Source organism: Cherax quadricarinatus, chromosome 10 (genome assembly GCF_038502225.1).
Source record: "Cherax quadricarinatus isolate ZL_2023a chromosome 10, ASM3850222v1, whole genome shotgun sequence".
Lineage (NCBI taxonomy): Eukaryota > Metazoa > Arthropoda > Malacostraca > Decapoda > Parastacidae > Cherax > Cherax quadricarinatus.
The window spans coordinates 26,848,397-26,875,351 of NC_091301.1; the positions used below are offsets into that span (position 1 = coordinate 26,848,397).

The 26,955-nt window shown below is 41.0% G+C and overlaps 1 protein-coding gene across 6 annotated transcripts in view; it reads left to right on the plus strand.

The window, feature by feature from the left end:
* Positions 1-26,955, plus strand: part of LOC128688003 (transcriptional repressor CTCF) — a 250,016-nt gene that overhangs the window by 50,686 nt on the left and 172,375 nt on the right. For all 6 annotated transcript variants that reach the window (XM_070083728.1, XM_070083727.1, XM_070083729.1 and 3 more), the window contains exons 5-6: positions 826-971; positions 26,124-26,233. In XM_070083728.1, coding sequence (XP_069939829.1) covers positions 826-971; positions 26,124-26,233 — 256 coding nt within the window. The remainder of the gene's footprint in view (positions 1-825; positions 972-26,123; positions 26,234-26,955) is intronic.

The window sequence follows — 26,955 nt, forward strand, 5'->3', positions numbered from 1 at the left end:
CTACGGATAGCGTTCCGATACCTCAGTAAGGATTCGTTTAAGACTCTGTATACCATTTATGTCAGGCCCATACTGGAGTATGCAGCACCAGTTTGGAATCCACACCTAGTCAAGCACGTCAAGAAATTAGAGAAAGTGCAAAGGTTTGCAACAAGACTAGTCCCAGAGCTACGGGGATTGTCCTACGAAGAAAGGTTGAGGGAAATCGGCCTGACGACTCTGGAGGACAGGAGGGTCGGGAGACATGATAACGACATATAAAATACTGCGCGGAATAGACAAGGTGGACAAAGACGGGATGTTCCAGAGAAGGGACACAGACACAAGAGGTCACAATTGGAAGTTGAAGACTCAGATGAATCAAAGGGATGTTAGGAAGTATTTCTTCAGTCATAGAGTAGTCAGGCCGTGGAATAGCCTAGAAAGTGACGTAGTGGAGGCGGGAACCATACATAGTTTTAAGGCGAGGTATGATAGAGCTCATGGGGCAGGGAGAGAGAGGACCTAGTAGCAATCAGCGAAGAGGTGGGGCCAGGAGCTGTGACTTAACCCCTGCAACCACAAATAGGTGAGTACACACACACACACACACACACACACATATATATATATATATATATATATTCATGGCACTGTATTTTTAACACTCTGGATGTCTCCCACCTAAGTGAGGTGACCTGACATAGAGAGAACACTTTCCTGCACTCATTCCATCAATACTGTATATTTGTGTGTAAATCTGTGTACATATTAGGCATTGTATAATTATATTTTCTTTTGGTAAATGACAGTCATACAAATTTATGTTTTGCTTATTTTTTTCAGGAGACAATAATCAAATAGTAACTATTGTTCCTTCATCAACAAATTCTGGTGAAGTTAGTTACGTTTTGATTGTCGAACAGTCGGGTGATGCTGACAAAGATGATACTGTATATGATTTTAATGAAGCAGATGAAGGCCTTAGCTATGTAAGTAATGAAACTGTGCTAAAATGTTTTTCTTGTATGTACTTGCAACAAAAAAAGCCTCTGTCATTTGTTTAACCATGTTTCTCACTGTCATGGGGTGGGGAGGCACCTACATTAGAGGATGGGGAAGGACTGTAAGAAAGGGGGGATAAAGATGAGAAACATTAAATATACAGTACAGTATGGCCCCACTCATATAGCATGTTAGGTTCCAGGCTACCACCGTAAAGCGGAAATCACCGTAACGTGGAACACCATTTTTTCCACTTAGAAATGTATATAAATTGTAGATAACAAGCTTACACTAACATATATTAAGTCAGCAATAGAACTAGGCAGTTAAACATTAAAAAAGTAAAATACACATACAGTGGAACCTCGGTTTTCGTCATTAATTTGTTTTAGAACGTCTGACGAGACCCAAATTCGATGAAGACTGAAGCAATATTTCCCAAAAGAAATAATGTAAATCCAATTAATCCGTTCCAGACACCCAAAAGTATTAACAAAAAATACATTTTATAGAGAATAACCATAGTTTTACATATAGAAAACAATGAGAAATAAATATAAAGAACTTATGAAATGGATAAATGAACATTTAACATCACTTTTACCTTTATTGAAGACTCTTGTTGGTGTATGGAAGACAGCGAGGAGGGGAGAGGGAGGAGAGGTTATTTCTACCACAATCACTACCGCCCCTCTACCACAATCACTGCCACCCTCTAGCTTTGTAGAGGGTAGTATTGATATTTCTCCACAAAACTTTGCAACTTTGGAACTTTCTTTGGCCCCATGGTGGCTTATGTAGTAGTTGCACTCAATAGAGAAGGACAAAAAGCAATGAATTATTATGAAATGTTTCAGATGAACACGTAGGGTAATGCTCACTCGGCGAGAAACAAAGCCAGACTGACTTAGAATGCGTGGGATGCTTTGTGGGTGCAGGCGGACATGTTCGATATGGCGTACCACTGTCAACTCAACGAAAACCGAGGTGATCAACAAAAACTGGGACAAAAGTTTGATGAAAAAAGTCATCAAAAACTGAATTCAACGAAAACCAGGCAAACGAAACGAAAACCGAGGTTCCACTTTATAGTACAGTGGAACCTCCACTTGCAAGCACATCCATGTGCGAGTTTTTCCAAATACTACAGTGGACTCTCGTGTAATGGCATTAATCCGTTCCAGAGAGCTTGCCTTTAACCGATTTGGACGTTAGCCGAATTAATTTTCCCCATAAGAGATAATGGAAATCCAGTTAGTCCGTTCCAGATACCCAAAAGTATTAAACAAAATAATTTTTTTTACATGAAATATACATTTCCCTACACAGAAAACAATGAGACATGCAAATAAACAATACTGAAATGACAATTACATTTATTCTGGACGTACTGATGAGTGATGAGACGGGAGGAGGGGATTTGATGGAGGTGTACTATTGTTTGGAAGGGGAATCCTCATCCATAAAGACTTCAGATAACAAGTCCTTTTCTGGGGTTACCTCCCTTCTTTGTTTTTTAATGCCACTAGGACCAACTTGAGAGTCACTGAACGCCCGCTGCACAAAATATCTGTCCAGAGAGCTCTGTTTCTGGCGTCTCTTTAAGATTTCCCTAAAATGGAACACAAGAGTATCATTGTACATGTTGCCAATACGGCTTGCAGCAGCTGTGTCAGGATAATTTTCATCCATAAAGGTTTGCACTTCAACTCACTTTGCACAAATGTCCTTAATCCTTGACGAAGGCAACTTCCTCAGTCTCTCTTCCTCCTCCTCTAAAGCACATTCCTGATGTGTGTTCTGTTGCTGTTGCACCTGAAGCTCTTGCACCTCTGTAGTGGTTAGCTCTTCATTGTCGTCCTCCACCAACTCTTCCACATCCTCGCCACTAACCTCCAACCTCATGGACTTCCCCAGTGCCACAATAGATTCCACAACTGGCATAGGCTCCTCAGGGTTAGCCCCAAACCCTTCAAAATCCCTCTCTTGTACACATTGTGGCAACAATTTTCTCCAAGCAGAGTTCAAAGTCCTGGAAGTCACTCCCTGCCAAGCCTTACCTATAAGGTTTATACAGCTGAGGATACTGAAGTGATCCTTCCAGAAGTCTTTTAGGGTCAATTCAGTGTCTGAGGTCACTTCCAAGCACTTTTGAAACACTGCTTTGGTGTACAGTGTTTTGAAGTTTGAAATGACCTGCTGGTCCATGGGCTGGAGGAGAGGAGTGGTATTAGGAGGCAAAAACTTCACTTTAATGAAGCTCAGCTCCCCCACAATTTGCTCTTGCAAGTTGTGAGGATGAGCAGGAGCATTGTCTATTACCAGGAGGCACTTGTGACAGTTTATTTTCCAGGAGGTATTTTTGCACAGTGGGGCCAGACACTTCATAGAACCAGTCAAGGAAAATGTCCCTAGTGACCCATGCCTTACTGTTTGCTCTCTACATCACATAGTTTAGTATTGACAACATTGTTTTTCTTGAACACTCCGGGAGTTTCAGAGTGATACACGAGTAAACGCTTCACTTTGCAATCCCCACTGGCATTGCTACAAAACATGACAGTTAGCCTGTCTTTCATAGGCTTGTGTCCTGGGAGTGTCTTTATCTCCCGAGTAATGTAAGTCCTGTTTGGCATTTTCTTCCAAAACAGGTCTGATTTAGTCACAATTGAACACTTCTTGGGATTTTAATTTTTCAGACTCTATGTACCCCTTAAAGTCCTGCACATATTTTTCAGCAGTTTTTTGTCAGAACTGGCAGCCTTTCCATGCCTTATCACACTGTGTATGCTACTATGATTCTTAAATCTCAAAGCAACCTTTGCTGGCCTTAAATTCACTAACATCAGCACTAATTTCAGGCATTTTCTTCATTAGATCATCTTGCAACTGCCTTGCTTTTTCACATATTTTTGACTGAGAAACACTCTCTCCTGATAATTGTTTCTCGTTGATCCACACCAACAACAGTCTCTCCACATCTTCGAGTATTTGCGATCTCTGTTTTGTAAGCATACTTGCACCTTTTATAGGTAGTAGGTTGGTAGACAGCAACCACCCAGGGAAGTACTACCGTCCTGCCAGATGACTGTGAAACAAAAACCTGTAACTGTTTTGCATGATGGTAGGATTGCTGGTTTCTTTTTCTGTCTCATAAACACGCTAAGATAACAGGGATATCTTGCTACTCCTACTTACACTTTGGTCACACTTCACAGACACGCACATGCATATATATATATACATACATCTAGGTTTTTCTCCTTTTTCTAAATAGCTCTTGTTCTTTTTTATTTCTTCTATTGTCCATGGGGAAGTGGAAAAGAATCTTTCCTCCGTAAGCCATGCGTGTCGTATGAGGCGACTAAAATGCCGGGAGCAATGGGCTAGTAACCCCTTCTCCTGTATACAATTACTAAAAAAGAGAAGAAGAAAAACTTTATAAAACTGGGTTGCTTAAATGTGCGTGGATGTAGTGCGGATGACAAGAAACAGATGATTGCTGATGTTATGAATGAAAAGAAGTTGGATGTCCTGGCCCTAAGCGAAACAAAGCTGAAGGGGGTAGGAGAGTTTCAGTGGGGGGAAATAAATGGGATTAAATCTGGAGTATCTGAGAGAGTTAGAGCAAAGGAAGGGGTAGCAGTAATGTTAAATGATCAGTTATGGAAGGAGAAAAGAGAATATGAATGTGTAAATTCAAGAATTATGTGGATTAAAGTAAAGGTTGGATGCGAGAAGTGGGTCATAATAAGCGTGTATGCACCTGGAGAAGAGAGGAATGCAGAGGAGAGAGAGAGATTTTGGGAGATGTTAAGTGAATGTATAGGAGCCTTTGAACCAAGTGAGAGAGTAATTGTGGTAGGGGACTTGAATGCTAAAGTAGGAGAAACTTTTAGAGAGGGTGTGGTAGGTAAGTTTGGGGTGCCAGGTGTAAATGATAATGGGAGCCCTTTGATTGAACTTTGTATAGAAAGGGGTTTAGTTATAGGTAATACATATTTTAAGAAAAAGAGGATAAATAAGTATACACGATATGATGTAGGGCGAAATGACAGTAGTTTGTTGGATTATGTATTGGTAGATAAAAGACTGTTGAGTAGACTTCAGGATGTACATGTTTATAGAGGGGCCACAGATATATCAGATCACTTTCTAGTTGTAGCTACACTGAGAGTAAAAGGTAGATGGGATACAAGGAGAATAGAAGCATCAGGGAAGAGAGAGGTGAAGGTTTATAAACTAAAAGAGGAGGCAGTTAGGGTAAGATATAAACAGCTATTGGAGGATAGATGGGCTAATGAGAGCATAGGCAATGGGGTCGAAGAGGTATGGGGTAGGTTTAAAAATGTAGTGTTAGAGTGTTCAGCAGAAGTTTGTGGTTACAGGAAAGTGGGTGCAGGAGGGAAGAGGAGCGATTGGTGGAATGATGATGTAAAGAGAGTAGTAAGGGAGAAAAAGTTAGCATATGAGAAGTTTTTACAAAGTAGAAGTGATGCAAGGAGGGAAGAGTATATGGAGAAAAAGAGAGAAGTTAAGAGAGTGGTGAAGCAATGTAAAAAGAGAGCAAATGAGAGAGTGGGTGAGATGTTATCAACAAATTTTGTTGAAAATAAGAAAAAGTTTTGGAGTGAGATTAACAAGTTAAGAAAGCCTAGAGAACAAATGGATTTGTCAGTTAAAAATAGGAGAGGAGAGTTATTAAATGGAGAGTTAGAGGTATTGGGAAGATGGAAGGAATATTTTGAGGAATTGTTAAATGTTGATGAAGATAGGGAAGCTGTGATTTCGTGTATAGGGCAAGGAGGAATAACATCTTGTAGGAGTGAGGAAGAGCCAGTTGTGAGTGTGGGGGAAGTTCGTGAGGCAGTAGGTAAAATGAAAGGGGGTAAGGCAGTCGGGATTGATGGGATAAAGATAGAAATGTTAAAAGCAGGTGGGGATATAGTTTTGGAGTGGTTGGTGCAATTATTTAATAAATGTATGGAAGAGGGTAAGGTACCTAGGGATTGGCAGAGAGCATGCATAGTTCCTTTGTATAAAGGCAAAGGGGATAAAAGAGAGTGCAAAAATTATAGGGGGATAAGTCTGTTGAGTGTACCTGGTAAAGTGTATGGTAGAGTTATAATTGAAAGAATTAAGAGTAAGACGGAGAATAGGATAGCAGATGAACAAGGAGGCTTTAGGAAAGGTAGGGGGTGTGTGGACCAGGTGTTTACAGTGAAACATATAAGTGAACAGTATTTAGATAAGGCATTTTAGATGTGGCATTTATGGATTTGGAAAAGGCGTATGACAGGGTGGATAGGGGGGCAATGTGGCAGATGTTGCAAGTGTATGGTGTAGGAGGTAGGTTACTGAAAGCAGTGAAGAGTTTTTACGAGGATAGTGAGGCTCAAGTTAGAGTATGTAGGAAAGAGGGAAATTTTTTCCCAGTAAAAGTAGGCCTTAGACAAGGATGTGTGATGTCACCGTGGTTGTTTAATATATTTATAGATGGGGTTGTAAGAGAAGTAAATGCGAGGGTCTTGGCAAGAGGCGTGGAGTTAAAAGATAAAGAATCACACACAAAGTGGGAGTTGTCACAGCTGCTCTTTGCTGATGACACTGTGCTCTTGGGAGATTCTGAAGAGAAGTTGCAGAGATTGGTGGATGAATTTGGTAGGGTGTGCAAAAGAAGAAAATTAAAGGTGAATACAGGAAAGAGTAAGGTTATGAGGATAACAAAAAGATTAGGTGATGAAAGATTGAATATCAGATTGGAGGGAGAGAGTATGGAGGAGGTGAACGTATTCAGATATTTGGGAGTGGACGTGTCAGCGGATGGGTCTATGAAAGATGAGGTGAATCATAGAATTGATGAGGGAAAAAGAGTGAGTGGTGCACTTAGGAGTCTGTGGAGACAAAGAACTTTGTCCTTGGAGGCAAAGAGGGGAATGTATGAGAGTATAGTTTTACCAACGCTCTTATATGGGTATGAAGTGTGGGTGATGAATGTTGCAGCGAGGAGAAGGCTGGAGGCAGTGGAGATGTCATGTCTGAGGGCAATGTGTGGTGTGAATATAATGCAGAGAATTCGTAGTTTGGAAGTTAGGAGGAGGTGCGGGATTACCAAAACTGTTGTCCAGAGGGCTGAGGAAGGGTTGTTGAGGTGGTTCGGACATGTAGAGAGAATGGAGAGAAACAGAATGACTTCAAGAGTGTATCAGTCTGTAGTGGAAGGAAGGCGGGGTAGGGGTCGGCCTAGGAAGGGTTGGAGGGAGGGGGTAAAGGAGGTTTTGTGTGCGAGGGGCTTGGACTTCCAGCAGGCATGCGTGAGCGTGTTTGATAGGAGTGAATGGAGACAAATGGTTTTTAATACTTGACGTGCTGTTGGAGTGTGAGCAAAGTAACATTTATGAAGGGATTCAGGGAAACCGGCAGGCCGGACTTGAGTCCTGGAGATGGGAAGTACAGTGCCTGCACTCTGAAGGAGGGGTGTTAATGTTGCAGTTCAAAAACTGTAGTGTAAAGCACCCTTCTGGCAAGACAGTGATGGAGTGAATGATGGTGAAAGTTTTTCTTTTTCGGGCCACCCAGCCTTGGTGGGAATCGGCCGGTGTGATAATAAAAAAAAAAAAAATAACTTGCACCTTTTGCAACAACAGCTTCCTTGATTGCCTTTTTGTTGGCCAGGATAGTAGTGATGGTTGAATGGTTTTTTTTTATATAACCTGGCCAACTCGGAGACACACACTCCACTTTCGTACTTTTGCGATTTTCTCTTTCTTTAATTCACTAGTATTTCTCACCCTTTTTACCACAGGGTTGGCACTAGAAGCTTTCTTTTGGCCCACAGTGGCTTATTTAGCAGTTACAAGCACTAAAAACACTGGAATAATACAAAATGTATCGCATGTACACGTGGAATCGTCTTGACTGGCTTGTAAACAATGGCACACTAGCTGAAGGCAGGGCAGCTCAGGTGCTCAGGCCGGGCAGACAGGCAGACACATTTGGGACGAATGCCCTTAACCGAATTCTTGGGCATTAGCCGAGCCAGTATTTTGATGCAAGAACACGCCGCTATCCAATTTTGGCGTTAGCCGATGCTGCCATTACCCGAGGGTCCACTGTACGTTTGAGCAGTCACTCAGTCGATTTTTTGGATTATCCTAGGTTCTCTACACGTATGCTGCTATGAATGATAATATATGTAACTGTATTTATGTATACTTGAATAAACTTAACAGAAGTAAGACAGGAGAGAGTGAGAGACAGAGAGAGGATAGAGAGATAGAGAGAGATAGATAGGAGAGAGAGATAGATAGGAGAGAGAGAGAGAGAGAGATAGGAGAGAGAGAGAGAGGGAGAGAGAGATAGGAGAGAGAGAGAGAGAGAGAGAGATAGGAGAGAGAGAGAGAGATAGGAGAGAGAGAGAGAGATAGGAGAGAGAGAGAGAGAGATAGGAGAGAGAGAGAGAGAGAGAGATAGGAGAGAGAGAGATAGGAGAGAGAGAGAGAGATAGGAGAGAGAGAGAGATAGGAGAGAGAGAGAGATAGGAGAGAGAGAGAGGAGAGAGAGAGAGAGAGAGATAGGAGAGAGAGAGAGAGATAGGAGAGAGAGAGAGAGAAGTACGAACAGCAGGGACACATCTGTCAGAACTGGTAGAGGACGGGGCAGAGGACGTGGAGGAGGAAGACATCTACAGCCGTCTCACCCTCCACTAACACAGTTCCAGCGGCAGAATCTGAGGACAAATCTGCAAAACTCAGGAGGTGCAACAAATCCTAGTCCACCCTCCCAGGCACCTAGGCTGTGCTCTCGCTGTCACCGGAAGGGGCACACTGCCAACAACTGCCTGCGAGATACCAGGTGTAATTACTGCTACAAGAAAGGACATAAGGAGGACCAGTGTCGGAAGAAAAAGGAACTTGACAGACAGGGCCACCTATTTAGAGACCTGTTCTCAGAACAAACCAGCAGGATCTCTGAATTGGTGAACACTCTCACACGTCACCCACTTAGCTACTCCTATCCCAGCCCAGCAGGTGGGATTGCGCCTTATACAAGACCACAGACCTACATCCCTGCAGCTGCCTCAGTACCCTACCTCTCTCAAGGGCAGGCACCTTACATTCCCTACACACCCACCACCTCAAGCTGACCACTTCATCATGAGGAGCCAGTCTATCAGCATCCTGTTGGCCAACATTAGAGGTTTCATTACTAATGTTGGAGAGCTCACACATAGTTTTGTGAACACTCGACGTCCCGACATGATAGCTGTTGTTGAAACATTTTTGGATGACAGGACTCCAGAAAATTTTGCAAGAATTGCTGGCTACACCTCATGGATGAGAAGAGACAGGCAAGGGCAAGGAGGAGGTGTTGCTGTGTGCTTCTCTAAAAGTGTTCATGCCCAGCACATTGATGTTGCCACCCCTACACATCTTGAAATGATGTTCTTCAAGCTCTGTATAAACACTAGTACCTCTGTACTAGCATGTGCAATGTACAGACCTCAGTGGCAACATGCAGACCCTGTCAACTTCCTAATGGAAAATATTGACTCCCTTCTGCTACAACACAACTGTCAACATATTATAATTGTTGGTGACCTCAACCAGCACCTTATACAGAGGGACTTTGATGACCTTCTTGCAGTATTTGATATGAGAAACTTTGTTGATTTCCCTACTCATATCTCTGGCTCCTCCCTTGACCCAGTAGTGAGTGATCTGACAGAAGGCATAGTCACTTGTCAACGCCTCGGCTATGTTGGATCGTCTGACCACAAGGCTGTTTTTACGACACTTAAGATCCCAACAGAATGAGGTGAGGAGTCCACATGCACAACCTGGCTATGGGAAAGAGGTAATTGGCCAGCCCTTTGCTCTGAGCTCGCCACCACCGACTGGAATGCTCTTCTCCAAGGGGATGTTGACAACCAAGTGAAAGCCTTCACTGGACACATCCTTAATCTACAACAAGAACACATTCCTCATCGGCAATATGTGACGAAGCCTACAGATCAGCCTTGGTTTGGCTTTCGTTGTAGAGAGGCTGCTACTGCTAAGTACAAAGCATGGCGAAGGTATAAGAGACATCCTACCACCTATAACAGGAACTTGCACATGCAAGCCTGTAGGCATATGGGTGATGTTCAAAAGTGGGCCATTGCTAAATGGGAGGTGGACACTAAAAGAAAGTTAGCATCAGGTAGGGTAGGCTCCAAAACCTGGTGGTCCCTGGTCAAGGACAGACAAGGTTATCTGCCTGATGAACTTATTCCACCTCTAAATCGACAGGATGGGACCACCTCTACTAGTAGTCAAGAGAAGGCGGACCTCTTTGCTGAACACTTTGCTACCAAAATGCAAGTTCCTGATCCAGCAAGGGACCCTCCTTGGCTAGCTGCAAGAACTGTGTCAAAACTGTCAGTGGTGACAATAAGGCAGGAGGAGGTGCATTTCCTACTTAAATCGCTTGACCAAGAAAAGGCTGTGGGCCCAGACAAGTTGAGCCCAAGATTGTTGAGAAGATGTGCAGACCAGCTAGCAGCACCTCTAACTCGCATCTTTCAGCACTGCCTAGTACAATGTAAATAGCCCTCTCTATGGAAAGAGGCGAAAGTAGTCCCTGTTCACAAAAAGAAGAGCAGAGCAGAAATCAGCAACTACAGACCAGTGTCACTCCTGTCAATCACTGGTAAGATCCTTGAGACAATAATCTCAAGACAAATGACAGAGTTTTTTGACTACCACTCACTACTTTGTGATCGTCAATATGGCTTCAGGAAAGGTTACTCTGCTGCTGATCTGTTGTTAAACCTCTCCACTAAGTGGCACCAGTCACTGGATGAATCCAAAGTCAGCTGTGTGGTAGCACTGGACATTGCTGGCACTTTCGACCGGGTGTGGCACCAGGGCCTCTTAGCAAAACTTCAAGCACTGGGAATTGCAGGCTCTACGCTATGTCTCCTCAGTGACTACCTTCATGGTAGATCTCTAAGTGTAGTTCTCAATGGAACGGAATCAGCAAGACATCCTATTGGGGCAAGTGTTCCACAAGGAAGCGTGCTGGGTCCATTGTTATGGAATGTCTACTTCAACGACCTTCTTCATCTCATCCCAGAATCACATGCATATGCAGACGACTGTACACTGACATTCACTTATCCAAGAGAAGAAATGCCAGCTGCTCTAAGCTACATCAATCACCAGCTGAGAGCTATATCAGCTTGGGGAAATAGATGGCAAGTAACATTTGCACCTGAGAAAACGCAAATGATGATCGTCTCTAGGCACCATGATGGTAATGCTGGTGCAGTAGTAAGGATGAATGGGAGGATGTTGGCACCTGGAGAAGAAGTTGATATCCTTGGGGTGAAATTTGACTCCAAACTAACCATGAAGAACCATGTTGTAAATCTTGCAAACAAGGCAGCCAGGAAGCTTACAGCACTTTGCCGTATCTCCCATCTGCTTGACAGTAGGGGTTGCAAGATCCTGTACGAGGCACAAGTACGCTCGCACCTTGAGTATGCTCCACTTTCTTGGTTTGCCTGCCCCCCCTCTCATCTGCGACTGCTTGACAGAGTAGAGAACAGAGCAAGACGTTTCGTCTCTCGCCTGGACCCATCCTGGATAGATCTGTCATTTCAGCAGAGCCTTCAACATAGGAGGGATGTGGGTGGCCTTACTGCTATGTACAAGGCCAATATTGTCAAAATACCACACTTGGATCCAGTTCGAGGACAGCGTGAAACAAGCTTTTATGCCACAAGACAGGCAGAAAGCAGCTACTTCACTCTGGCTGTACCCTTCTCCAGAACATCACTCCATCTGAGATCATACATACCCAGGATGACTAGAGTATGGAACACATTCGTACAGCATAATGATGTCAACGAGATAAAGTCAGTTGATCAAATGAAAATGCTGGCCCACAGATGGCTCCAACTTCATCCTGTTTCCTACTTGTATGTCTCATAACAATAAAAATGCTTTCAAATGAGCTGATGTAGGTAACAGCTCTTAGCTTGCCAATAAAGTTAGGAATCCTTAACCTGTAAATAGCTGTCAATAAAGCTAGGGATCCTTAACCTTGTCAAACCCTGTGTAAAAAAAAAAAAAAAAGAGAGAGAGAGAGAGATAGGAGAGAGAGATAGGAGAGAGAGAGAGAGATAGGAGAGAGAGAGAGAGAGATAGGAGAGAGAGAGAGAGATAGGAGAGAGAAAGAGATAGAGAGAGAGAGAGAGATAGGAGAGAGAGAGAGAGAGAGAGATAGGAGAGAGAGAGAGAGATAGGAGAGAGAGAGAGAGATAGGAGAGAGAGAGAGAGAGAGAGATAGGAGAGAGAGATAAGAGAGAGAGATAGAGAGAGAGAGATAGGAGAGAGAGAGAGAGAGATAGGAGAGAGAGAGAGAGAGAGATAGGAGAGAGAGAGAGAGAGAGATAGGAGAGAGAGAGAGAGAGAGAGAGATAGGAGAGAGAGAGAGAGAGATAGAGAGAGAGATAGGAGAGAGAGAGATAGGAGAGAGAGAGAGAGAGAGAGATAGGAGAGAGAGAGAGAGAGATAAGAGAGAGAGATAGGAGAGAGAGAGATAAGAGAGAGCGAGAGAGAGAGAGAGAGGAGAATGAGAGAGGGAGGAGAATGAGAGAGGGAGGAGAATGAGAGAGGGAGGAGAATGAGAGAGGGAGGAGAATGAGAGAGGGAGGAGAATGAGAGAGGGAGGAGAATGAGAGAGGAAGGAGAATGAGAGAGAGGAGAATGAGTGAGAGAGGAGAATGAGAGAGAGAGGAGAATGAGAGAGAGAGGAGAATGAGAGAGGAAGGAGAATGAGAGAGGAAGGAGAATGAGAATGAGAGGAGTGAGAGTGAGTACATGAGAGAGGACACATGCGAGTTTTGTAAACAAACCAGGCGAATGCATCTGGTTTTGGTTCATAAGCAAATTAGTTTATTCAGATATACACAAACAGTTATATAGATTATCATACAGAGCAGCATATGTGTAAAGAACCTTGGATAACCCAAAAAAGTCAAGAGTGATTTGTTTCCATTGGGAGTGACTTATTTCCATTGTATTATACCATAATACAAACACTACATTGTGTATAAGTTGTCTCCACGTTGATACAGTAGAATAAATAGAGAGCAACACTCCTATTCTCATGTAACACCATTGTTAGAAGAAATAATGCTCTGGGTGAAGGCATACAAAAGGAATAATTTTCTACAGTTTATCCCAGTAATACTGTAGTGTACACATTTTCTCTGATGTTGGACTAGAGGAAACAATTCTTGTCGTCACTCCTACAAGCCACCTGGCTATCACACCTCATATTTGTTAATTTATTCTAATGTGGGATATATTTGTCATGTTTATATGTTATGTAGCATGTTTATTATATAATTTTGAAAAAATATCATAGATGGATTAATGAAAATGTGCATATTAACATATACGACATTTAATGTGCCTCAGTGATTATTATTGAGTATTATTATCATAATTTTTAATATGGCATCTTGAGACATAAGACACTCTTACTGATTTTAATGTGTACCTGCATGCCAGCAGAGTACAGTATGTAAGTTTACATAGGTGCAGGTGCACATAAGTATAATTATCAGAGTAGAGTGGAACCTCTACTTATGAGTTTGATCCATTCCGTGACCTTGCTTGCATCTGGAGTTGCTCGTTTGCAGAGTCAGTTTTCCTCATTTAAATTAAATGAAATGGAATTACAGTGGACCCCCGGTTTACGATATTATTTCATTCCAGAAGTATGTTCAGGTGCCATTACTGAATGAATTTGTTCCCATAAGGAATATTGTGAATTTGATTAGTCCATTTCAGATCCCCAAACATACACGTACAAACGCACTTACATAAATACACTTGCATAATTGGTCGCATTAGGAGGTGATTGTAAAGCAGGGGTCCACTGTAATTTGTTCCAGTGGAATTCCAGGCACGACAAAATACTTCAATAATTTCCCTAATATCAACTCTGTGGCTTATTTGTCTATCACTTTTCATCTAATATGACATATGTGGCTTGTGGTGGTGACAGCGGCCATTGTTGTTGTTGGTGTTTATAGGGCCGCTACAGTGGCCATTCCTGCTTCTGACTACATGTGTAGAGAACCTAGGATAACCCAGAAAAGTCAGATGGTGTGACTTATAATTGCTACACTCTTAATGCTACACTTTGTCACTGATTCCTGGTACTCCTAGTACTGCCTGGCCAAGTCCTTAACCCTCCACCTAGTTTATCTATGATTTCCTGCTTTAATTCCATGGAAATCATCCTCTTTTTCTCCTCAGCATTGTCCTTTGCACTTGCTTTCTTAGGACCTATGGTTAGAAACAAGAGATTTCGCAGAATAACTGCACGAAAAGTGAGGAAAACACGAGAATTCCCTCCACTGCGAGTGGAGTGGATTGCCATCTTGTGGTGGTGTTTGGAAACTCACTTATAGTTTAGGGTACAACAAGGTTTGCCACTGCTGTTTCATGTCTGCCACTGCTGCTTCATGTTGTCTGCCACTGCTGCTTCATCTCTGCCACTGCTGCTTCATGTTGTCTGCTGCTGCTACCTCATGATGTCTACTCCCATTTTTGTTAGCTTGTTGAAGAGCTTTCCAATATGTGAAGGCTGAGGGGCAGGTATTGGACGGTGATGTCATTTGTTTACTCTTGAACATCGCCAAAGAATTAAACATTTCTGCTACTTTGAGCTCAATTTCAAGGTACTTTTTGTTATGAAACCAATCAAAATCATATCTGTTTTTGTAGTATATCTTTCATTCTATCAAATGAGACCAAAAAAAACGAGAATTCAACCATAAAAACCACACAAAAATATACCGCTAACGGAGAGCTAATAGCTGAGAAGTGAACTCCATTATTTATGGTCTGATTTCTTTCATTTTTGGTGTGTGTTAAGAAGCATCGTTCCATCATACATTGCCCATGTTTCAATAAGATAGTCCAACAAACAATTGAGATCCAATTCCCTAGATCAAGAGCAAGAACCTGACTTCAGCGTCAAGGAACCTCCCTTGAGGCCTGCTCACATCTGGAAATTTCGCTCGCGTCTGGAAGCAAAAAATCGACCGAGTGACTGCTTGTATCTGGAGAAACTCGCACGTGGATGCAATCGTAAGTAGAGATTCCACTGCATATATAAAGTATATAAATAAAATAAATATAAAATAAATAAAATATTTTTTTTTCAACAAACTGGCCATATCCCACCAAGGCAGGGTGGCCCAAAAAGAAAAACAAAAGTTTCTCTTTTTAAATAACAAAAAGGCACAATACCGTGACTGGAACGATACACAAATAACCCGCACATAAAAGAGAGAAGCTTACGACGACGTTTCGGTCCGACTTGGACCATTAACAAAGTCACTCTTTTTAAATTTAGTAATTTATACGGGAGAAGGGGTTACTAGCCCCTTGCTCCCGGAATTTTAGTCGCCTCTTACAGCACGCATGGCTTACGGAGGAAGAATTCTGTTCCACTTCCCCATGGAGATAAGAGGAAATAAACAAGAGCAAGAACTAGAAAGAAAATAGAAGAAAACCCAGAGGGGTGTGTATATATATGCTTGTACATGTATGTGTAGTGTGACCTAAGTATAAGTAGAAGTAGCAAAATGTACCTGAAATCTTGCATGTTTATGAGACAGAAAAAAGGTCACCAGCAATCCTACCATCACGTAAAACAATTACAGGCTTTCGTTTTACACTCACTTGGCAGGACGGTAGTATCTACTTGGGCGGTTGCTGTCTACCAACCTATTACCTAGAAAATAAAATATATATATATATATATAAAATAAGAATAAGAAGAAGAATAAGAAGAAAATTGTCAAAGTGGGAAGTCTGAATGTGCGTGGATGTTGTGCAGATGATAAGAAAGAGATGATTGTGGATGTTATGAATGAGAAGAAGCTGGATGTCCTGGCTTTAAGTGAAACAAAGCTGAAGGGGGTGGGAGAGTTTCAGTGGAGAGGAATAAATGGGATTAGGTCAGGGGTTTCAAATAGAGTTAGAGCTAAAGAAGGAGTAGCAATAATGTTGAAGGATAAGCTATGGCAGGAAAAGAGGGACTATAAATGTATTAATTCAAGGATTATGTGGAGTAAAATAAAGATTGGATGTGAAAAGTGGGTTATAATAAACGTGTATGCACCTGGAGAAGAGAGAAGTGTAGAGGAGAGAGAGAGATTTTGGGAAATGTTGAGTGAATGCGTGGGGAGTTTTGAATCAAGTGTGAGAGTAATGGTGGTTGGGGATTTCAATGCTAAAGTGGGTAAAAATGTTATGGAAGGAGTAGTAGGTAAATTTGGGGTGCCAGGGGTAAATGTAAATGGGGAGCCTTTAATTGAGCTATGTGTAGAAAGAAATTTCATAATAAGTAATACATATTTTATGAAAAAGAGGATAAATAAATATACAAGGTATGATGTAGCACGTAATGAAAGTAGTTTATTAGATTATGTATTGGTGGATAAAAGGTTGATGGGTAGGCTTCAGGATGTACATGTTTATAGAGGGGCAACTGATATATCGGATCATTATTTAGTTGTAGCTACAGTTAGAGTAAGAGGTAGATGGGAAAAGAGGAAGGTGGCAACAACAAGTAAGAGGGAGGTGAAAGTGTATAAACTAAGGGAGGAGGAAGTTCGGGTGAGATATAAGCGACTATTGGCAGAAAGGTAGGCTAGTGCAAAGATGAGTAGTGGGGGGGTTGAAGAGGGTTGGAATAGTTTTAAAAATGCAGTATTAGAATGTGGGGCAGAAGTTTGTGGTTATAGGAGGGTGGGGGCAGGAGGAAAGAGGAGTGATTGGTGGAATGATGAAGTAAAGGGTGTGATAAAAGAGAAAAGGGTAGCTTATGAGAGGTTTTTACAAAGCAGAAGTGTTATAAGAAGAGCAGAGTATATGGAGAGTAAAAGAAAGGTAAAGAGAGTGGTGAGAGAGTGCAAAAGGAGAGCAGATGATAGAGTGGGAGAGGCACTGTCAAGAAATTTTAATGAAAATAAGAAAAAATTTTGGAGTGAGTTAAACAAGTTAAGAAAGCCTAGGGAAAATATGGATTTGTCAGTTAAAAACAGAGTAGGGGAGTTAGTAGATGGGGAGATGGAGGTATTGGGTAGATGGCGAGAATATTTTGAGGAACTTTTAAATGTTAAGGAAGAAACAGAGGCAGTAATTTCATGCACTGGTCAGGGAGGTATACCATCTTTTAGGAGTGAAGAAGAGCAGAATGTAAGTGTGGGGGAGGTACGTGAGGCATTACGTAAAATGAAAGGGGGTAAAGCAGCTGGAACTGATGGGATCATGACAGAAATGTTAAAAGCAGGGGGGGATATAGTGTTGGAGTGGTTGGTACTTTTGCTTAATAAATGTATGAAAGAGGGGAAGGTACCTAGGGATTGGCAGAGAGCATGTATAGTCCCTTTATATAAAGGGAAAGGGGACAAAAGAGACTGTAAAAATTATAGAGGAATAAGCTTACTGAGTATACCAGGAAAAGTGTACGGTAGGGTTATAATTGAAAGAATTAGAGGTAAGACAGAATGTAGGATTGCGGATGAGCAAGGAGGTTTTAGAGTGGGTAGGGGATGTGTAGATCAGGTGTTTACATTGAAGCATATATGTGAACAGTATTTAGATAAAGATAGGGAGTTTTTATTGCATTTATGGATTTAGAAAAGGCATATGATAGAGTGGATAGAGGAGCAATGTGGCAGATGTTGCAAGTATATGGAATAGGTGGTAAGTTATTAAATGCTGTAAAGAGTTTTTATGAGGATAGTGAGGCTCAGGTTAGGGTGTGTAGAAGAGAGGGAGACTACTTCCCGGTAAAAGTAGGTCTTAGACAGGGATGTGTAATGTCACCATGGTTGTTTAATATATTTATAGATGGGGTTGTAAAGGAAGTAAATGCTAGGGTGTTTGGGAGAGGGGTGGGATTAAATTATGGGGAATCAAATTCAAAATGGGAATTGACACAGTTACTTTTTGCTGATGATACTGTGCTTATGGGAGATTCTAAAGAAAAATTGCAAAGGTTAGTGGATGAGTTTGGGAATGTGTGTAAAGGTAGAAAGTTGAAAGTGAACATAGAAAAGAGTAAGGTGATGAGGGTGTCAAATGATTTAGATAAAGAAAAATTGGATATCAAATTGGGGAGGAGGAGTATGGAAGAAGTGAATGTTTTCAGATACTTGGGAGTTGACGTGTCGGCGGATGGATTTATGAAGGATGAGGTTAATCATAGAATTGATGAGGGAAAAAAGGTGAGTGGTGCGTTGAGGTATATGTGGAGTCAAAAAACGTTATCTATGGAGGCAAAGAAGGGAATGTATGAAAGTATAGTAGTACCAACACTCTTATATGGGTGTGAAGCTTGGGTGGTAAATGCAGCAGCGAGGAGACGGTTGGAGGCAGTGGAGATGTCCTGTTTAAGGGCAATGTGTGGTGTAAATATTATGCAGAAAATTCGGAGTGTGGAAATTAGGAGAAGGTGTGGAGTTAATAAAAGTATTAGTCAGAGGGCAGAAGAGGGGTTGTTGAGGTGGTTTGGTCATTTAGAGAGAATGGATCAAAGTAGAATGACATGGAAAGCATATAAATCTATAGGGGAAGGAAGGCGGAGTAGGGGTCGTCCTCGAAAGGGTTGGAGAGAGGGGGTAAAGGAGGTTTTGTGGGTAAAGGGCTTGGACTTCCAGCAAGCGTGCGTGAGCGTGTTAGATAGGAGTGAATGGAGACGAATGGTACTTGGGACCTGACAGTCTGTTGGAGTGTGAGCAGGGTAATATTTAGTGAAGGGATTCAGGGAAACCGGTTATTTTCATATAGTCGGACTTAAGTCCTGGAAATGGGAAGTACAATGCCTGCACTTTAAAGGAGGGGTTTGGGATATTGGCAGTTTGGAGGGATATGTTGTGTATCTTTATGTGTGTATGCTTCTAGACTGTTGTATTCTGAGCACCTCTGCAAAAACAGTGAAAGTGTTGAATGATGATGAAAGTATTTTCTTTTTTGGGGATTTTCTTTCTTTTTTTGGGTCACCCTGCCTCGGTGGGAGACGGCCGACTTGTTGAAAAAAAAAAAATATATATATATAAAATGTATAAATTCAAGGATTATGTGGTGTAAAATATAGTAAGTGTTTATGCACCTGGAGAAGAGATAGAGATTTTGGGAAATGTTGAGTGAGTGCATAGGGAGTTTTGAACCAAGTGAGAGAGCACTTGTGGTTGGGGATCTCATTGCTAAAGTGGGTAAAAATGCTGTGGAGGGAGTAGTAGGTAAATTTGGGGTGCCAAAGGTAAATGAAAATGGGGAGCCTTTAATTGAGCTATGTGTAGAAAGAGGTTTGGTAGTAAGTAATGCATATTTTACGAAAAAGAGGATAAATAAGTATACAAGGTATGATATAGCATGTAATGAAAGTAGTTTGTTAGATTATGTATTGGTAGATAAGAGGTTGATGGGTAGGCTACAGGATGTACGTGTTTATAGAGAGGCAACAGATATATCGGATCATTAATTAGTTATAGCTACAGTTAGAGTAAGAGGTGTATCACTAAAACTCCCAGAGTGTTCAAGAAAACAATGTTGTCTAGACTAAATTGTGTGTGATGTGGAGAGCAAACAGTAAGGCATGGGCCACTAGGGACATTTTCTTTGACTGGTTCTATGTGTTTGGCCCCACTGTGCAAAAATACCTCATGGAAAATAAATTGTCACTCAAGTGCCTCCTGGTAATGGGCAATGCTCCTGCTCATCCTCAAAACTTGCAAGAGCAAATTGTGGGGGAGTTGAGCTTCATTAACCCTTCAACGGTCCAAACGTATATATACGTTTTCTTTGTCATTCATTCAACATTGCCACGATAAGCCTGAGTCACCTAGACATGAGAGAATGGGTGTGCGCACTCACTGTGTGTCATATTAAAATAATTGGGGATGCCTGGGTACCATATGCTCTTTTTTCCTTTTAAAAGAAAAGATTTTTTTTTCCTCAAAAAATTTGGGGCGCTACGCGAGTGAACGTATATATACGTTTGGACCGTTTAAGGGTTAAAGTGAAGTTTTTGCCTCCTGATACCACTCCTCTCCTCCAGCCCATGGACCAACAGGCCATTTCAAACCTCAAAAAACTGTACACCAAAACAGTGTTTCAGAAGTGCTTGGAAGTGACTTCAGACACTGAATTGACCCTAAGAGAGTTCTGGAAAGATCACTTCAGTATCCTCAGTTGTATAAACCTTATAGGTAAGGCTTGGCAGGGAGTGACTTCCAGGACTTTGAACTCTGCTTGGAGAAAATTGTGGTCACAATGTGTACTAGAGAGGGATTTTGAAGGGTTTGGGGCTAACCCTGCATGCTATTTTCTTACTGACTTAAAATAGTTGACTATCTTCTTGGCTGCACAACTCTTACCCTCAGATTTACACAAATGTAATTTTAGCACTTTACTTCTTCCTTGTATAATTTAAGAAGAAAATACCATTGTAAACCACTCCTCAGTGTTATGTATGAGGTACAGAATATGACATTCCACATTTTTCTCTAATATTATTACTCCATTATTTTGTGTGTTCTCTCACCACATATTCCATAAATTATCCTTAGCTACTGTTCAATGACTACATTAATCAAAGACTATTTATCAATATTTTTAATGTAGTCATCACAATAGAAAATCTACTTGACTACATATTTTTAAACAGCTTTTGCTTTAGCTACCTTGTGTCTCCTCACTGCAGCATTCAAAACCCATACATCACACCCTTGCAACAGTGTTGGTATGACTATACTCTCGTGCAATTTTTTTTTTTTTTAACAAACTGGCTGTATCCCACCAAAGCAGGGTGACCCAAAGAGAAAAACAGCAGTATTTTTTTTTTTTTTACATTTAGTAATTTATGCAGGAGAAGGGATTACTAACCCATTGCTCTTGGCTTTATAATCACTCCTTATGACATGCATGGCTTATGGAGGAAGAATTCTTTTTCACTTCTCCATGGAGATAAAAGGAAATGAAGAAGAAAAAGAACTGTTAAGAAATAGAAGAAAACCCAGATAGGTGTGTAAATATATTTGCCTGTACATGCATGTGTAGTGTGACCTGATTATAAGTGTAAAGTAGAAGTAGCAAGATATACCTCTTGTCCTTCATGATTTGCCTTTTTGCCTACATTTATTTATGGATACAAAAAGGAAAATATACCAAAGTTAAGTGGCACCAACACTGTTGTATGAGTGTGAAACATGGGTTTTGAGTGTTGCAGTGAGGAGGAGGCTGGAGGCAGTAGAGTTGCCATGTTTGAAGGCATTGTGTGGTGTGAATATTATGCAGAGAATTTGGAGTTTGGAGATTGGGAGGAGTGGAGTTATTAGAAGTATTATTCAGGAGATTGAGGAGGGGGTTGTTGAGGTGGTCTAGACATTTAGAGAGGATGGAGAAAAAATAGGATGACTTGGCAGGCACATAAATCTTGTGGTAGAGGGAAGGAGGAGTAGGGGTCATCCTAGGAAAAGTTGGAGGGAGGAGGGTATAGGAAGTTCTGAGTGTTACGGGTTTGGACATCGAGCAGGCTTGTGTGAGCATGTTAGATAGGAGTGAGTGGAGGCAAGTGGCTTTTATGATTTGACATGCTGTTGTAGTTTGTTCAAGGTAACATTTATGAAGGAGTTCAAGGTAACATTCATGAAGGAATTCAGGGAAAGCAGTTAGCCAGATTTGAGTCCTGGAGGGGGGAAGTACAATGCCTGCTCTCTGAAAAAGGGTTGGGGATGATGCAGTTTGGAGGGTCATCTGAACTGTGATGTCCGTGCTCTTTTGGCAAGACAGTGATTAAACGAGGGAGAGTGAAAGGGTTTTAATTGTTGGGTTACCTTACCTTGTTAGAAGATGGTCAGATTGTTCAAAAAAAAAAAAAAAAGATTTATTTGCAAATTTATATTAGATGGCTATGGCAGATAATAAGAAGTATTAGTTTTGTAAAGCTCATATTAGTGCAAGTACAAAGCTCATATTAGGGCTGGTATAAAGTTCATATTAGGGAAAGTATAAAGCTTTTATTATGAGAGGTATAAAGCTATTATTAGGTGAAGTATAATGCTCATATTAGGGAAAGTATGAAGCTTATACTAGGACAAGTATATAGCTCATATTAAGTAAAGTGTAAAACTCATATTAAGTCAGGTATAAAGCTGATAGGTAGTAGGTTGGTAGACAGCAACCACCCAGGGAAGTACTACCGTCCTGCCAGATGACTGTGAAACAGAAACCTGTAACTGTTTTGCATGATGGTAGGATTGCTGGTGTCTTTTTCTGTCTCATAAACACGCTAGATAACAGGGATATCTTGCTACTCCAACTTACACTTTGGTCACACTTCACAGACATGCACATGCATATATATATATATATATACATACATCTAGGTTTTTCTCCTTTTTCTACATAGCTCTTGTTCTTCTTTATTTCTTCTATTGTCCACGGGGAAGTGGAAAAGAATCTTTCCTCCGTAAGCCATGCGTGTCGTATGAGGCGACTAAAATGCCGGGAGCAATGGGCTAGTAACCCCTTCTCCTGTAGACATTTACTAAAATAAAGAAGAAGAAAAACTTTATAAAACTGGGATGCTTAAATGTGCGTGGATGTAGTGCAGATGACAAGAAACAGATGATTGCTGATGTTATGAATGAAAAGAAGTTGGATGTCCTGGCCCTAAGCGAAAAAAAGCTGAAGGGGGTAGGGGAGTTTCAGTGGGGGGAAATAAATGGGATTAAATCTGGAGTATCTGAGAGAGTTAGAGCAAAGGAAGGGGTAGCAGTAATGTTGAATGATCAGTTATGGAAGGAGAAAAGAGAATATGAATGTGTAAATGCAAGAATTATGTGGATTAAAGTAAAGGTTGGATGCGAGAAGTGGGTCATAATAAGCGTGTATGCACCTGGAGAGGAGAGGAATGCAGAGGAGAGAGAGAGATTTTGGGAGATGTTAAGTGAATGTATAGGAGCCTTTGAACCAAGTGAGAGAGTAATTGTGGTAGGGGACCTGAATGCTAAAGTAGGAGAAACTTTTAGAGAGGGTGTGGTAGGTAAGTTTGGGGTGCCAGGTGTAAATGATAACGGGAGCCCTTTGATTGAACTTTGTATAGAAAGGGGTTTAGTTATAGGTAATACATATTTTAAGAAAAAGAGGATAAATAAGTATACAAGATATGATGTAGGGCGAAATGACAGTAGTTTGTTGGATTATGTATTGGTAGATAAAAGACTGTTGAGTAGACTTCAGGATGTACATGTTTATAGAGGGGCCACAGATATATCAGATCACTTTCTAGTTGTAGCTACACTGAGAGTAAAAGGTAGATGGGATACAAGGAGAATAGAAGCATCAGGGAAGAGAGAGGTGAAGGTTTATAAACTAAAAGAGGAGGCAGTTAGGGAAAGATATAAACAGCTATTGGAGGATAGATGGGCTAATGAGAGCATAGGCAATGGGGTCGAAGAGGTATGGGGTAGGTTTAAAAATGTAGTGTTAGAGTGTTCAGCAGAAGTTTGTGGTTACAGGAAAGTGGGTGTGGGAGGGAAGAGGAGCGATTGGTGGAATGATGATGTAAAGAGAGTAAGTAGTAAGGGAGAAAAAGTTAGCATATGAGAAGTTTTTACAAAGAAGTGATGCAAGGAGGGAAGAGTATATGGAGAAAAAGAGAGAGGTTAAGAGAGTGGTGAAGCAATGTAAAAAGAGAGCAAATGAGAGAGTGGGTGAGATGTTATCAACAAATTTTGTTGAAAATAAGAAAAAGTTTTGGAGTGAGATTAACAAGTTAAGGAAGCCTAGTGAACAAATGGATTTGTCAGTTAAAAATAGGAGAGGAGAGTTATTAAATGGAGAGTTAGAGGTATTGGGAAGATGGAGGGAATATTTTGAGGAATTGTTAAATGTTGATGAAGATAGGGAAGCTGTGATTTCGTGTATAGGGCAAGGAGGAATAACATCTTGTAGGAGTGAGGAAGAGCTAGTTGTGAGTGTGGGGGAAGTTCGTGAGGCAGTAGGTAAAATGAAAGGGGGTAAGGCAGCCGGGATTGATGGGATAAAGATAGAAATGTTAAAAGCAGGTGGGGATATAGTTTTGGAGTGGTTGGTGCAATTATTTAATAAATGTATGGAAGAGGGTAAGGTACCTAGGGATTGGCAGAGAGCATGCATAGTTCCTTTGTATAAAGGCAAAGGGGACAAAAGAGAGTGCAAAAATTATAGGGGGATAAGTCTGTTGAGTATACCTGGTAAAGTGTATGGTAGAGTTATTATTGAAAGAATTAAAAGTAAGACTGAGAATAGGATAGCAGATGAACAAGGAGGCTTTAGGAAAGGTAGGGGGTGTGTGGACCAGGTGTTTACAGTGAAACATATAAGTGAACAGTATTTAGATAAGGCTAAAGAGGTCTTTGTGGCATTTATGGATTTGGAAAAGGCGTATGACAGGGTGGATAGGGGGGCAATGTGGCAGATGTTGCAGGTGTATGGTGTAGGAGGTAGGTTACTGAAAGCAGTGAAGAGTTTTTACGAGGATAGTGAGGCTCAAGTTAGAGTACATAGGAAAGAGGGAAATTATTTCCCAGTAAAAGTAGGCCTTAGACAAGGATGTGTGATGTCACCATGGTTGTTTAATATATTTATAGATGGGGTTGTAAGAGAAGTAAATGTGAGGGTCTTGACAAGAGGCGTGGAGTTAAAAGATAAAGAATCACACACAAAGTGGGAGTAGTCACAGTTGCTCTTTGCTGATGACACTGTGCTCTTGGGAGATTCTGAAGAGAAGTTGCAGAGATTGGTGGATGAATTTGGTAGGGTGTGCAAAAGAAGAAAATTAGAAGTGAATACAGGAAAGAGTAAGGTTATGAGGATAACAAAAAATATTAGGTGATGAAAGATTGGATATCAGATTGGAGGGAGAGAGTATGGAGGAAGTGAATGTATTCAGATATTTGGGAGTGGACGTGTCAGTGGATGGGTCTATGAAGGATGAGGTGAATCATAGAATTGATGAGGGGAAAAGGGTGAGTGGTGCACTTAGGAGTCTGTGGAGACAAAGAACTTTGTCCTTGGAGGCAAAGAGGGGAATGTATGAGAGTATAGTTCTACCAACACTCTTATATGGGTGTGAAGCATGGGTGATGAATGTTGCAGCGAGGAGAAGGCTGGAGGCAGTGGAGATGTCATGTCTGAGGGCAATGTGTGGTGTGAATATAATGCAGAGAATTCGTAGTTTGGAAGTTAGGAGGAGGTGCGGGATTACCAAAACTGTTGTCCAGAGGGCTGAGGAAGGGTTGTTGAGGTGGTTCGGACATGTAGAGAGAATGGAGCGAAACAGAATGACTTCAAGAGTGTATCAGTCTGTAGTGGAAGGAAGGCGGGGTAGGGGTCGGCCTAGGAAAGGTTGGAGGGAGGGGGTAAAGGAGGTTTTGTGTACGAGGGGCTTGGACTTCCAGCAGGCGTGCATGAGCGTGTTTGATAGGAGTGAATGGAGACGAATGGTTTTTAATACTTGACGTGCTGTTGGAGTGTGAGCAAGGTAACATTTGTGAAGGGGTTCAGGGAAACCGGCAGGCTGGACTTGAGTCCTGGAGATGGGAAGTACAGTGCCTGCACTCTGAAGGAGGGGTGTTAATGTTGCAGTTTAAAAACTGTAGTGTAAAGCACCCTTCTGGCAAGACAGTGATGGAGTGAATGATGGTGAAAGTTTTTCTTTTTCGGGCCACCCTGCCTTGGTGGGAATCGGCCAGTGTGATAATAAAAAAATAAAAAAAAATAAAGCTCATATGGAAAGTATAAAACTTATATTAAGGCAAATATAAAGCTTGTATTAGGGCAAGTATAATGATGATATGAAGTCATATGAAACTCAAATTAGGGCAAATATAAAGCTAATAAATGCAAAAAAAAAAAAAAACTTGAGCGGGAATGTATGAATGTTAAATATCGACTGATGTTGATGAAATACATTATAATACATAATATTGTGATTGTATTAGAGGAGGCATTTCTGATATTTTATTTTAATTTTTTTTAACCCTACCCTATATTAAAAGCTAATTTTTTTTCCAGGAATCGGGTGAAGAAGATGATAAAAAAATGATGCGTATTATTCATAAAAAATCGCAAACCGTTACACAAGCCCACATGTGCAATTATTGTAATTATACCAGTCCTAAAAGGTAAGCAGATTCACATTAAACTCTTAATTACATCTCTCATATTCTTATTAAGTTGTAAAGTTTTTGTTATTGAAATTCTTTTAATTGTTGAGATGAATGGTAAAGAGAACTTTTTTTTTTTTTTTTTTACTGTGTTGGCTGTTTCCCACCCAGGTAGTTTTATTAAATTATGTTTTATTTAATGGAGAGCAAGTTTAAACCTTAGTTGTCTAAAGTGGTGGCTTACACAGTCACACCTTTCTTGAACTTTTTGGACTAAAAGTCATACCTATAACTTGTTTCATGTGTTGTTCTCCATTCTTAGCCAGGCTTCCAGTTAAGTGCCAGGCTAACCAGGCACAAGTGCTGCTGGCCCATAATTATCACAACTTGGTTGTTCTGCTACTTCAAGGAAGTAGTGATTGATGTAGTTTCCTTTTGAAACTTCTGCCTTTGTTTGGCAATATTTATTGTATCCTCAGGTAGTAGGTGGAAGAGTCTTGGATAATGTATGTTAAAAATGTACCTATGGCACCTCTTCTGTTCACTGAGTTTATTGGACAGCATGGATGCCATAGGCTCAATTACAGAAAACTGTCAGTATCTATGACCCAAGACATATATTTATTTTTGTTCCTCTGAATAATTTCCACGTCTTCTCCCCTGTATCATAAAAAAATAGACCTAAGGTACCAAAACAAAGAAATAATTATATATAGTACCTGTACTAGAGTTCTGTAGTA